We start from the raw sequence: 14,714 nt of genomic DNA on the forward strand, positions 1-14,714 counted from the left end.
GAAAGGGAGGTGGATATTTTTTGCTCTTTTTCAAATGAAATAGGCAGCTAGGATTGTTTTTAAAATTCTGATGAAGAACAAGTTGAAGCTTTGTTGTAACGTGTGTTGTTTGCCTGGACTGCTCAAAACCTGAATGCCTGTGTAGGAGGAACTCTTTGAGTTGGCTTCTTAAATCCCTTCCTGCTGTTTCACATCTGATACTCCTTGATGAAACATAGGAGCCTTGTCTTATAACAGCTTAGTCAAAGTGATACAAGCTACGAAAGTGAGATCTTGGCAGAGTGTTGCTGTTTTTATAATGTAATAAAACTACTGTCATGATAAATAAGTAATAATAGTGTGTAATAAGCATGTCATAAAAACAAATTGTGTATTTCCAAGATCACGGCTTTTATAATTTATACTCAGGTAAAGGAGAAAATCCCTGGAAATATTCATCCTTAGAAGGGGGTTCATGAGACTTGACATTTGTTCACAGGTGGTTCAAGTTTGGGACCCACTGCTGTAGAGGCAGGAAATCTCTCTGGTGCCACCAGCTGCTGCCGGCAGGTATCACAGGCCGCAGCCTCCCGCCCTGCTCTCCCTCCTTGGCCTCCAGCAGCGTCTGTTTCCACTCTGAGCAAAAGGGCTGTGTGGGCAGGTCCACGGAAGTGGAGGGGAGCAGGGGGCCGCCACTGCTGGGGTGCAGAAGAATAGGCCAGCCTGGGGGATCCTGACCCCAAAGCACTGGCCAGCCACGGACACCATGGGAGAGATGGCTTGGCCTGGCTACCTCCAGAAAAGGGACAATCCCAGGCAACCTGGGCAGGTGGCCACCTGACTGGGATAGCCCCCCAGGCCAGCCTGAATCGCAGCCGTAATTTCTCCTCCCCACGGGAATGGCCTGGCTAGGACCAGATCTTGGGCTAAACCGGGCAGGCTGAAATGGGCCAAGAGAACATGAGAATCCTGCCACCGGCTGGGCTGCGAATGGGCAGCTCTCACCATGGGGGGCAGGGTGAGGAGCTGAGGGCCTGGGAGCTTTTGCTTTCACTTTCGTGGAAATCAGAGATTTAAACAGGAAAACGCTGGGCTCCGAGCCAGAGAACCACGGGACCGGAGACAAGGACTCAGAGGTGCCGTGGCTTCCTCAGCATCAACACATGCAGCTGGGATCTGGCCAAAATCAGCCCCCACTCCAGTGGAGTGCCTCCAGCTGGGTTTAGAACCCGCTGCCTCGACGCCAGAGACTGTTTGCTCTGCTGGCTGGAGGCCAAGCTGGGCTGTCCCGACCCAGGGCTCAGATGGGCTTCACTGAGTGGAAAAAGATCAAGTCACCCTGAGAGAGCTTGGAGCAGCCCTCGTTCATCTTATGCTGATGTTCATTCTGAAACCTTCTTACCTATGATGTGGGGTGGAGACTAAGGGAGGAGCTATGGGACAGGGGGCGAGGCTTGCGTTTCAGCCCTATTTCTGTTCCCTGCACAGGTGCTCAGGAGAGTCAAGACCAGCCAGGAAAAGAGTCAAGGCTCCTGGGTTCTATCCCCAGCTCTGGGAAGGGAATGGGGACTAGTTGGTTAGAACAAGGGGAGATGTGAGCCTTGTCCCATGTTAACATGGCTCCCCTGCTGTGTGCAGTGCAAAAAAATGGAGTCCACATGTGTGGAAGATCCCTCATATGAGACCAGAGGGTGGTATCTGCCACCCACTGCTTCGCTGCATGAGTAACCCAGTTGGGGGGCCCAGGTTGCCCTTACATGGCTTGCAGTGACATCTGTCTGTGGCTTCAACCCCCTCACTGACTTCCTGCTCTTGGTCAAGCCATCCCCATGGTGCTGTGCAGCTGTTCCCCTACTGCCACAGCCCAGAGCTAGCTGCATCTCAGCCCTGGGAGAGCCATCCCCATGTGGTATCACTGTGCAGCTGTTCCCCAGTTGCTCCACCCAGAGCTGCTGCATGTCAGCGCCGAGGGAGCCAGCCCATTGCAGCGTTGCTCTGTGGCCGTTCCTCATCTGCTCCACCCCAGAGCTGGCTGCATTTTTGTCTATGATCACAGTCTATCTTGCTCGGTATTTTCTTTCTTGTCTCTCAGCTCTTTCCTTGTCTCTGTGTATTGCATGAACCTGGGGGAGTGCCAGCTCTCCAGCCCCTCCCCCACCCAGACCTCGTCCCTCGTGTGTCACATCATCATCCACCACAACTTCACGAGAACACGTTCTGGAGTTGGTCTGTTTACCCCATCGGCCAGTCACGCCCGGGCCTTTCCTCAGTGCCAGGTTTCTCTGCGGGACCCTACTTGCTCCAACAGTCTCTGCTCTCCCAGAGCATCCCCCCGCCTCTGCAGCTTCCCGCTGCTTTTTATAGGAGAACAGCTGTGCCTCCTTCACAGCTAGGCATGGAAGGGTTCGATTATTATCGGTAAGCCTCAGTTTCACTGCACACACACAAACATTTCCACAGAGGAGAATCAAACTTTACCAACCGGCAAAATCAGACAAATGCTGCGTGAGAACTTCGGTTGATTTCAGGCTGTTGACTTTGTATTTGTTACATGATGCGGACAATTTGTACTTGAATAGTTATAAAGCTTCAGTGTTGTGAATCTCAGCATCTAATGTCTTTATATTATTATTAGCTCCCCCCATTGGCTGAACCCCATAATTTCCCACAATTATTACAATTTAAATAGGTAAATATAGAAAAATACTTAAAATATTAGCTGTGAAATTTATAAAAAATATAAAAATTGAATTCTACCAAGCCTATTTATACTCAAAATTGGCTTTTAGCCATAGTCTCGCTGACTCACACCGTTTGTAGGGTTGTGGTAGCCATGTTGGGTCAAGGATAAGAGTGAGATAAGGTGAGTGAGTTAATATCTTTTATTGCACCAAGTTCTACTGGTGAGAGAGAGAGAGACCTAAAGAAGAAGGCTGGTCTCGCTCACCAACAGAAGTTGGGCCAATAGAAGATATTCCCTCACCCACCTTGTCTCTCAGTTAAATTGATACAGTCAACTATCTAAGCCGTCATCCTGCCCTTCTCTCAGGACAGGCACCCTTGGCATTTACGCCTTCATTGACCTTTGGACCAACAGTTTTGGTTTCCTGAAGGTCATTAGCTGGGGGATAAAGCCAGCATGGGAGGGATTGTGAAAGAAAAACCGGTGCTCCAGTAAATTGACTTTTTCACCCTGGCGCTGCCTTGATTGGGAGCTACCTGCTGCTAAACTGATTCAGCATTTCAAATTTTCTGACCTGTAGAGAAGTCCCATGAGAAAGGACAGCCTAAAAACCACCCCACCATCTCAGCTCTGCCCATTGTCCCATGGTGACTCCTGGAATCACTGATCTCCCAGACAGACAAGCGAGATCCAGGAGTCAGGTGAACACTGAGGTTCACATGGAGACAATTTCTGGCTCTTGTGGTTCCAGAGCGAAGCTTGAAAATTGAACTGGGGCACGACCTAAAGACTCAGAAAACCAGAAATGCTTGAAGCTTCATTTCCCCCCCTTTCCCTCGTCCATCTCCCCCGAAATTAGTGGGTTTCCTGCCAATGATGCTTAGAAGATTCGCAGAAATTTTGGAATGGCTTGGATGTGCTGTTCAAACATAGAGAGAGACAGAGAAACACCATTGGGTTGAGTGTCAGGCCTCTGTCAGTTCAGCCAAAGACTGTGGTGGTAGGAGCGACAGATAGCCTTTACATAACTGTTGGTATAGGCTCCTGTTCTGGGGTCACAGGATGGGTGCTACACCCTGGCTTTGTTACAGACTTTTGGAGGAACATCTGCAGTGCCCCCGACCCCAAAAGGGTGCCCCTTTTCCTTTGGCGTCAGCCACACCGTCACATTGTTCCATTGTCCATTGGACCCCAGCTGAGTTCACATGCTCCGCCTGCCAGGGATACCCAGGGCCCAGTGTCAGTTGTTCAGTCTTTGGGATTCCCGATGTCTTGGCCAAACCTCCATGGATCTGCACTTTTGGCAGCCTGGAGATCTTTTTGCGGGGGACCCTGAGCCCGGGGCCCTGTGCTGCAACCCCTAAAGCCCCTGCGTTAATCCGGCCCTGGTTGTGGGTGGCCATGGATCCAGTGTCCCGGCTCTCTCCCTCTCCCACCTCCCAAAACGCTGCAGGAGGTTCAGGACCAGTTGATGGACACTGCAGCCTGCAGCACCCTCTACAACATCGACCTGGACCTGAAGACCAGCAAAATCTCACCAACTTGTTGAAACACTTTGGAGTCAAAGCTTCACCCATGATCTCTGTGTAACCCACCTGGGAACCTGGGCCTGGTGACGAATTCATTCCCGCGGACCCCGGCTACTGTCACAGACTCGGGATTTCTTAGGCACCAGTTTGTGAAGGTGTCCATAGCGACCAGACAACGTTCTCCACTAGAGTCTGTCTGAGGCAAAGTCCAAACCACGTCAGCAGTAACCTGCCCCATTGGTGCCCCACAAGTTACCGCCGCGTCAGGGCCTTGCCCTGTTTTAGGGGAGCTCTTTTTTGCAAGAAGCATCACATCCATGTGCCCGTTTTCTACATCCACCCAGCAGAAATTCACCCTCTGCTTGGCTGAGGTTTTACAGCCTGAAATGTCCAGTAATTTTAAGATGATGGCATGACCCTTTTCAGTGTATCTGGTACAACCAGTTGATCCCTGGACTCATCCATCACCACTTTACTTCCATCACTAGATGGCAGCAGAGAGCTCCCCCCCCCCCCCCCAAACCCACACACTTCAGGACAAGGCGGAGGAAGGATTTTGGTTAACACTTTTTTTCAGCTGAAAAATGGCAATTCTCGGAGCTGTCTCAGCGGGGGGGGGGGGGGGGAATCCCACAAATTGCAAAAGGTTTGGACGCTCTATTTTACCTCCATTTTATGAAAGAAAGAGCACCAGGAATTCTACACTCCCCACCCACTGCCCTCCCAGAGCTGGGGAGAGAACCCAGGAGTCCTGGCTCCCAGCCCCCACCCGCAGTGGCTATTAACAGCCTCCCCTCGGGCTCCACCCCTCCCACGCCTGGGAGCCCGTCTCCTGCGGGGTCCGAGCCGGCTGCGGGCAGGAGGACAGAGAAACCAGCGGAGGTTTTACTTTCCTTTCTGCCGGAGACAATTCCGTGTAGACAGAGCGAGCTGGGGGCGGGTAAGGGGGGGGGGGGGAAACTACCATCCCCCCAGGATCCCCCCCCTCCAGTCTATTCCCCCCCCCAGGGACAGATTTGTCCCCCCCAGGCTCCCCCCCCCTTAGATGTCTGTGACTCTCTCTAGACGGGATGCTTTGGTCCCTCTTCGCTTGTAACATGCACCAGCACCAGCAGCCAGGCCAGCTGGGAGCACCGCCCCTCCCACCCCCCTGGGCCAGCCCCACGTGGGCCCTGGGTCGGGACAGCCCAGTTTAGCCTGTAGCTGGAAGATGGGGGGTGATTTGGGCCGGACCCCGGCTGGGTGAGTCGCTGGGTGAGAACAGCCGGACAATGGACCGGACCGACTCCCAGGATGCCTTGGGGGGGTCTGGACGCTCCTTCACTGGAGGGTGTCAGAACGAGGCTGCGCAACCATCTGTCCTGGGTGGTTGAGACACAACAAATCCTGCATCTCGGCAGGGGGTGGGACTAGATGACCCTTGGGGGCCCCCCAACCCTGTGGCTCTCTGCTGAGAAGCCCCCTGCACTTCTGATCGGGGCCCTTGTCTCGCCTCCCCTCCACCACGAGGACCAAGATTTGCAGTCGAATCCGCAGCAGAATGTTTACACCCGTTTCCCCATTTTGGCCCCCAGGTGGTTTATCTGATGTCCGAGCTGTTTCCCTTTGGAGGAGAACTCGGCACTATGAACCCGGCCTGCTGTTTGCTGCAATCCCCTTTCTGTGATCTCTGGGATGCCGCCCGGGTCATGTCCGAAAGTTTAGACAAAAACGCATCGATTCTCAAGCCATATGGGACCATTGTGATCACCTCGCCTGAGCTCCTGCACTACCAGCCTTGGAAGGATTGGAGTTGTATCGGTAAATGTCGGTTTCATCGTAGCTGTTTGCAGTGTCGAAGCCGAGTTGGTCCCAGGATATAAGAGACGAAGTGGGGGAGGGATTGTAATTTGTTGGAGTAGCTTCCGTTGGTGAGAGAGACAAGCTTTCGAGCTACACAGAGCTTCTCCTCTTCAAATCTTCTTCTGGTCTTCTTCAGCCCAGACCTGAACAAGAGCTTTGGGTAGGTCCTGAGCTTATCTATTCTTCCACCAATGGAAGATGGTCTGATAAAAGAGATTGCCTCCCCCACCTTGATTTCACTGCACACACCCAGAGACTGCTGCCCAAATATTCCCATCAGTAAGAATCAAAATGTGCAGACAGGACAGTGAGAAAAGGACGTTTTGAGACCGTGTTAGACTTTGCTTTAAGGCTATTGACTTCGTACTGTTTTGACGGGGGATGTTGACAATTTGTATTTAAACGGTTCTAAAGATTTAGCTTTAACATCCACTGTCATTCTCTAATTATTGTTTGATCCCCACATTGTCTGACCCCCTCCATAATTTCCCACAACTCTGAACATTTCAATCAATAAAAAAATGTTTAAAAATGCCCAAATCCCACAATTTTGCACAGGGGCACCTGGGGACCCCGCCAGGGGCCGTGCCTGGACTCTGTTCAGCCACAGGAGGATTAAAGCCCATGGGGCCCGGTGTATTGAGCCCCTCACACCGTAGCCTGGTGAGTGTCCAGCAGGGCAGCTCTACCGGCGCGGTGGGTGAGTGACATTGGGCAGAGAACAAAGCCCATCACGGTGACCAGCACTGTCTCGTTGTTCCCTGGTGTTTCCCCGTCTGTCTGTCTCCAGCTGGTATCTTTTGTCTTTGCTTGTAAGGCCTGGGACTGTCTCATACTGTGTGTCTGGGCAGCATCTGGCAAGATGGGGCCCTGATCTCACTCAGGGTATGTGCAGCGCCTGGCACGATGGTGCACCGATCTCGGACAAGGAGATCCATGCAGCGCCCGGCATGATGGGTTCCCAGTCAGTAGGGAGGGTCTGCACAGTATCCAGTGTGAGGGGAGCCCCATTCTCATTTGGGGGGGAGGGTGTATATGCAGCGCCTGGTGCGATGGGGGCCCTGATCTCGATTCGGTGGGTGTGTGGAGCTCCCAGTATGACGGGGGCTCTGATCTCGGTTGTGGGTGTCTGTGAAACGCCCAGCGCGATGGGAGGCCCCTACGCTCTGATAACCCGCGGAGCCCATGGGAGGCTGTTGCCGTGACAGGACTGGCCCTAGCGGGAGGCGGCACCAACTGCTGCGGGACAGTTTGCTGCAGGGAGGAGACAGAGTTTGCAAAGCCGATTTATTGATGATTTTCAGAGCACAAGTCATGGGATCAAAGTGGCTGAAGGGCCCATCCCTGTCGGCTTCCCAGTCACCCCCAGGGGGCACTGCAGAGCTGTAGGACGGGCTGGATATAACCCCCCACCCTTTGCCCTCACCTTCCCCATAGCACCCCCATGCTTCCATCCACCAGCCTCTCCCAGCCGCGTCCCACAACGCGGGGCCCACACCCAGTGTCAAGTGTGGGGTCTATGGGCATCCTGAGGGACAGGTCCGTGCGTGGCTCACAGGGCTGTGAGGAGAAGTGTGGCGAGTATCAGCACGGCTGGAGAAGCGACAGCAGAAAGGCCCACACCGTTCACATGCCCCTGGATCCAGCTGTCGTAGGCTGTCACCCGGGTGAAGACCCCAGGAAACTTGGGATGAGAACAGACAATTCCACTCACATTTCTTCTCATAAACCAGCTCACAACTCCGGCCAGATACCATTTGCCGTCCTGCTGACAGGCCAGAGGCCCCCCAGAGTCACCCTAGAGAGAGAGAAATGGGGGTCAGGGCGCCAATTCCCAGCGCTGTCACCGTGAGAGCGAAGGCTGGATGGGGGTCACAGAACATACCCGGTGAGAGCAACAAGAGCAGCGACCTCTGTCAGAGGGGTCTTGGCATCACCTGGTACTATGGGGTCCTGATCTTGGCCAGGGTCTGTACAGCACCTGGCACAAGGGGGACCCTGATCTCGGCCGGGGTCAGGGCAGCACCTGGCACACTTGGGCTGTGGTCTCAGTTGGGGTCTGGGCAGCGGTGTTGTAATACACACAATCAGCTAGGAGGAAAGGCTCTCACATTGCAGAATCCCTTGTTGCTGTCCATGTACCCGGCGCAGATCATGTCGCTTTTGATTCTCTCTAGACCCATGGGTGAGTTTGGTTTCAGTGTGTTGTAACGATCGTTGCAGTCTGCTGTACTGATGATGGGAACCTCCAGCTGCTGCAGGGTCTTGGGTTCTGGGAGAGGCTCTGGAGGGGGAGAACCAGGGGTGCGGCAGGGTTATTCCACCAGCGTCTGGCGCTCCCTGCAACCAGCGCGCCGGGGTCCGGATGAGACATTTGTGCCCGTGGGCAGCTTCCCCCGTGCCTGTGCCATTCTGGAGACGAGTTTGGCTGCCAAGGCACATTTCTGCATGTGACTATCTCCTACTATGGCCAAGTGCAGGCGTGTCCCTGTGTGCGTCAGTGCTGCCCCACAAGGAATACACACACACACACACAATCCCCTCCAGCAGGGAGCAGCGCTGGCCCCGCCCCATACATGGGCCAGATCATCTGGGACCCCAGGCCTCCAACTCAGGAGCTCAGTTGATTTAACGTAACAGAGAGAAATTAGAAATTTTAAATTAATGGAGATATCCCATCTCCTAGAACTGGAAGGGACCTTGAAAGGTCATCAAGTCCAGCCCCCTGCCTTCACTAGCAGGACCAAGTACTGATTTTGCCCCAGATCCCTAAGTGGCCCCCTCAAGGATTGAACTCACAACCCTGGGTTTAGCAGGCCAATGCTCAAACCACTGAGCTATCCCTCCCCCCATGAGAAGGTTAAGGGTGAGTAGAGCCCAGTGTATGGGTATCTACAATGCGAAGAAAGGTTTAATAACGGGCTCTTCAGTCGAGCAGGGGAAGGTCGAACATGATCCAGTGGCTGGAAGTTGAAGCCAGACAAACTCAGACTGGAAATAAGGTGTCAGTTTTTAACAGTGAGCAATTTGCCAAGGGTTCTCCATCATGGGCAATTTGTAAATCCAGATGGGACGGCCATCTAAGAGATCTCGTCTAATTCAAGCATCAGTTCCTTCAGGGACGTTCTCTGGCTTGTGCCTTCCAGGATGTCGGCTGAGATGGTCACAGTATCTATGACCACCAGAGCCCTCCAGTCCATAGGAAGGTTCAGGGCAACTGCCCTGGGCCCCACACTTTGGGGGGCTCTGTGGGGCCCAGAGTGGTCCAGTGAGATTAGTGGGGGGCCTGGCACCGGCAGCAGGGGTCGGGCCTGCCTTCCCGCACTCACTGGCAGTGGTGGGAAATGGAGCGACATGGCTGGGAGCCAGTGGTTCCACTCCTGCGTCTGGCACCAGGCCCCCTGCTAACTCTACAGGCTGCGTTGCTCAGGGAAGGGGTTTGGGGGGGAGGGGGGGAATGGGGCTGGGGAAGGGGCAGAGCAGGGGTGGGGGCAAGGCCTGGGGTGGAGGGGGGTTGTCCCAGGCCCCACACCGCCCTAGGGATGGCCTTGACGACCACGGCTGCTCCCTGGTGCTGTCCAGATCCTAGATTTATGGGAACTGCTGTCCCCAACCCCATAACAATTATGGCCTCCCAGTGCCTCTCTGAGACCTCTGACACTTACTGGTCACTTCAACCCGTCCCCAGCCGGTGACCCAACACATGTTCCCTACGCGGAACTGCCGGGAGGCCCCCGGCAGTGAGATGGGCCAGATGAACTGCGTGGATTCCACTGGCTTCTTCAGCCTCACCAAGGCAATGTCAGCAACGAAGCTCGTCCTATTGTAACTGCAGTGGGGGATGATCTTCTGCACCTTGGACAGGACTGGTTTTGGGGAGAGAGGGAGGAGCTGGTGCGCTCCCAGCACTAGACGGTATTGGGAATAGGGCACGGAGCTGGAGGAGAGAAAAGGAAAAGGGGAAGACAGCGTGATACTGAGATGCAGCCACCTCTGGGGCGGGCACAGCAGCAGAACAGCTGCGCGGCACCATGGGGATGGCTTGACCAAGAGCAGGGGGTCAATGAGGGGGCAGAGGCCACAAACAGATGTTGCTGCAAGTCAAATAAGAGGAACCTGCTCCTCCCTCCCCCCGCTCCTGCCTGGGTTACTCACGGGTCGAAGCAGTGAGCGGCTGACAGCACCCACTGGGCTGAGATGAGGGATCCTCCACAGTGGTGGCGGTATTCCTTTTTTTGGTCATCATATTTCTGCACACTGACTTGCCAGGTCCAGTTACCCTCCTGTGCATCCTGCCCCCCGATGATACGGCTGAACACTGCACAAAACAGGGGCGCCATGTTAACATGGGAAAAAGTGCACATCTCCCACCCAGAGCCAGGGATAGAACCCAGGAGTCCTGGCTCCCACCTGCATCCACACCCGTAACCCACTAGACCCCACTCCCCTCCCAGAGCAGGCGATAGAACCCAGGAGTCCAGATTCTTTACCTGGCTGGTCTTGACTCTCCTCTGCACCTGTGGAGGAAATGGAAATGTTGGAGAGACATGACAGAGTCAGGGCCATTGGGGGAGGAGCAGCATTAGGGTCTGATTGGGGAGGGTGGAAGGCAGGGAAAAGAGCTGGAATAAAAGCCCCATCCACTGTCCCATAGCTCCTTCCATAATCTACATACTCTGCCTCAAATCATAGGTGGCTACTATACATCAGTAAGTTTCAGAGTGAACGTTGACATGAGATGAAAGGGGGCTGCTCCCAGCTCTCTCAGGGCCACACATCGTCCCTCCACCCTGCAAAGCCCAAGCGCGGGAGAGGATTTGGGTGCAGAAGCTGAGAGTCTGCTGGAGCCATGGCACCTGTGGGAGTGAGTCAAAGGGGCTGGAGGGGTCATGCCAGCCTGGGGGGTGGGGGGTGTCTTGGAGGTGGGCTCAGGGTCCCTTCATTCACAGCGGGGCCTGGGGATTGGCACATCATTTCTGCCCTCAGTGCACAGAACCCGTTTTGCTCATGTCCCCACCCACCCTTGAACCCAGGCCCTGGGAAAGAGACAGAGCCAGTCCACTGGGGCAGGATCTCCCCCCTCAGTCGATTCCACCCCCAGGGGGGCAGGATGGTCCCCTCCTGTCAATTCCACCCACAGGGGGGCAGGATCGTCTCATCCAGTCGATTCCCCCCCTCAGATCTATTCCCCACCCCAGGCTGCAGGGTCGGCCCCTCTGGTCTGTTCCCCGCGGCTGCGCATCGCTCTGGCTCCCTTGGTTCCTCTTACCCTGTGCTGAGGACGGCAGCACCAGCAGCAGCAGCGCGGCCAGCGGGGAGCAGAGCCCCCCCATCATCCTGCCCCACAGAAGCTCTGGGTCGGGATGGCCCAGCTCAGCCTCCAGCCAGCGGAGCAGACAGCCCCTGGCTTCAAGGCAGCGAGTTATATACCCGGCTGGAGCCGCCCCGTGGGGTGTGATTTCTACCAGACCGCCAGCCGTGTGCATCAAGAAGCCACAACACGTCTGAGCCCTTATCTCTGGGGTCATAGTTCTCTGGCTCGGAGCCCAGCGTTTTCCTCTTTAAATCTCTGAAGTACAGGAAAGTGAAACCAAAAGCTCATGGACCCTCATCTCCCTCCCCACCTATTGCGTGGCTTAGCCAAGATTAGGTCCTTGCAGGGCCATAGCCGTGGGGAGGAGAAATCAGGGCTGTGACTCAGGCCTGCCCTGTGCTCCCATCCCCAGTCAGTGGACCACCTGCCCAGGTTTTCCCAGTGTAAGGGCACTGTTGCCCCCTTACTAACACTCAGTGGGGTGTTTTGGTGGCTGCTCCCAGCACTAAAAGGGGAGGGGTCGATGGGAAATCAGGGGCGACAGTGGTCCTGATCTTGGTCGGCTGGGTCCCTGCAGCAGCCAGCACGATGGGCGGCCTCTACGCTCTGCCATCTCACAGCTCATAACAAGCGATGGAGCTAGTTGGTGACTGTTATGGTGGCAGAACTGGCCCTAGCGGGAGCCGGCACCAGCTGCTGTGGGGCAGATCATGGCTGCTGCTGCGAGGAGACAGAATTTGTGTAGACTATTTATTAATGATTTTCAGAGCATGGGTCCCGGGATCAAAGCTACTGTGGGGCACGATCAGGCCAATTCACTGCCCTCCCCATCTGGGCAGGATCATTCCTGACCGTCTATTCCCCAGCCGGGATGATGATGCCCTATCAGGGCCCACCTTGCCCATCCCACATCTCCCGCCAGTTGCGCACTCACCCTTCAACAGGGGCAGTGGCCACCAGAGAGCAGAGATCACCCATGGGCCAGTGTATCTGGGCAGAGAAAGCAGTGATAACCCAGCTTCGTGGTTCAATCCGATCAACGCCCCACGGGGCTGGGAGCCCTGAGCAAAGGGCAGGAGTTTTTAGAATGCATATTGTTTGCTAAAGTGTGGACGTAAGATACCACACCCACCCCTTCTCAACTGGTGGAAAGCATGCCAAAATAAATACATAAACTTCCTTTGTGGACTTGATCTGTTTATTCCGCACACACCTGCCTGTCCACTGTCTGGTCTGAGTCATTTAACTCCCGACTTACAGGCAAGCAAACCTGCACCGTGTTATGCATAGGCTTGGCAGTATTAGATTTTTTTAAAAAATTTCGACTGATAAGATCAATATTTATTTTTAAGCATTTTGCATTTTAGCAATTTAAATGTGCACAGCTGTGGAAGAGTACGGGGGGTTCATGCAAATTGAAGGGGTCAAAGAATAATTATTTAATAACAGTAGTTATTGAGATTCATAAAGTTAAAGCTTTATAACTGTTCGTACACAAAATGTCAAGAGCACATGTCAAAATATGCAAAGTAGACATCCTTAAATCAAACTCTGATAAGTTCTCCAGCAGCATTTTTCTTACTCTGCCTGTCTGTAAATTCTGATTATTATCTGTGGAAATATTTTTTCATCGGTTGCTGCATGTGTGCGGTGAAATTGATGTTTACTGCTATTTAGCAATAAAAATCGAATCCTGCCAAGCCTAGTTATGGGGTATTGTGAGGGGATGCAAGTTCCACTTTCACATATTCCTTACGCTCGTTGCTGGCTGTATGAACCATGAGGACAATCCAATATTTATGTCAATCATCTCAGCTGTCCATTTTTACACTGAACTGTTTTTTAATGGCAATGCTCTTTGCAGGAGGGGAAGTTAGATTATTGGGAATCCTGTTGTATTCAAGGGAACAAGGATCTTCCAATACATGAAGATTGAAATAACTTACTGAGATTCTGAATGAATCCAAAAAACTTTTTCCACAAGTAGCACAAGAACTCAAAAGACTCAGGGCTCTCCCTCAAAGACCAACGGGTGGCAGGATGGAAGGATGCCAACATCCTGAACAAACACCTAATCAAGGACCCAACCAAATAATCTAGTTGCTTTTCACGTCCACAGAAAATATGGTCTACTTTCAAGAGCATCTTCACGTCACATGGCTGATGTGCCTACTTTCTCCATCAATGGGGACTGAGACACAACCCTATTTGTGACTGTGGAAATGGCCTTGAAACTATGAAACACATCATCAACCAATGTGCCAAACCATCATATCCCGGTGGTATTTCTGCCATCTACTCCCTGTCACCTGAAGCAATCAATTGGGTCAGCCAACCTAGACTTGGACATCTAGCACTTCTGTTTTTAAGTCATAGGAAAGAAGAAGAGGAGGAAGAAAGTAGGTTATTGCAGTGGGTCTCAAACTTTTGTACTGGTGACCCCTTTCACATAGCAAGCCTCTGAGTGTGACCCCCTCACCCATATAAATTAAAAACACTTTTTTATATATTTAACACCATTAATAAATGTGGGAGATAAAGCGGGGTTTGGGGTGGAGGCTGACAGCTCGCGATCCCCCATGTAATAACCTTGTGACTCCCTGAGGGGTCCCACCCCCAGTTTGAGAATCCCTGGGTTATTCATTGTAGCAACCTTAATTGTAAATTCACAAAGTTTTTGGTGTGGGAATTTCCTTGGCCCCCCACTCCCCCCCCAAAAAAGAACTATGGCAGGGGTGGGCAAACTTTTTGACCCGAGGGCCACATCTGGGTTGCAAAATTGTATGGAAGGCCAGGTAGGGAAGGCTGTGCCTCCCCAAACAATCTGGCCCTGCCCCCATCCGACTCCCACCCACTTCCTGCCCCCTGACTGCCTCCCTCAGAACCCCCCACCCATCCAATCTCCCCTGCTCCTTGTCCCCTGACCGTCCCCTCCAGAAACCCCCCTGCCCCAGCCACCCCCCCGGGACCCCACCCCCTATCTAAGCCCCCCTGCTCCTTGTCCCCTGACCACCCCCTCCTCAGACCCCCCACCCTAACTGCCCCCCCAGGTGATCACTGAGATGCTCATGGTGCCAGTTTCTTGCCCTTGTGGTGCCAGAGAAAAGCTTCACATAAAGGCTCAGAAAACCAGAGGTTCATGAAGCTGCATTTTCCCCCTTTTCCCTCTGCCAACCTCCCCCCAAATCACTAGGGTTTTGGCCATTGTTGTCTAGAACATTCCCTGAAATATCCTGGAGTAACCCAGGTGGGGCGGGGAGCCCCAGCGCACCCTTACTTGGCTTGCAGTGACATCTGTCTGTGGGCTCAGCCCCTCACTAGCTTCCTGATCTTGGTCAAGCCATACCCGTGTGGTATCACTGTGCAG

General features: G+C 53.5%; 1 protein-coding gene across 1 annotated transcript; it reads right to left on the reverse strand.

Annotated features, from left to right (window-relative positions):
• Window positions 1–7,561: 7,561 nt before the first annotated feature.
• Window positions 7,562–11,505, reverse strand: LOC117876322 (serine protease 27-like). Its single transcript, XM_034768361.1, has 6 exons — window positions 11,303–11,505; window positions 10,524–10,550; window positions 10,189–10,351; window positions 9,699–9,970; window positions 8,145–8,317; window positions 7,562–7,831 (listed from the first exon to the last, which is right to left on the reverse strand). Exons 1-6 carry the CDS (start codon window positions 11,367–11,369, stop codon window positions 7,586–7,588), a joined length of 948 nt encoding a protein of 315 aa, XP_034624252.1. The 5' UTR covers window positions 11,370–11,505; the 3' UTR covers window positions 7,562–7,585.
• Window positions 11,506–14,714: the final 3,209 nt, after the last annotated feature.

Source organism: Trachemys scripta, chromosome 4, assembly GCF_013100865.1.
Source record: "Trachemys scripta elegans isolate TJP31775 chromosome 4, CAS_Tse_1.0, whole genome shotgun sequence".
In the NCBI taxonomy this organism is placed as follows: domain Eukaryota; kingdom Metazoa; phylum Chordata; order Testudines; family Emydidae; genus Trachemys; species Trachemys scripta.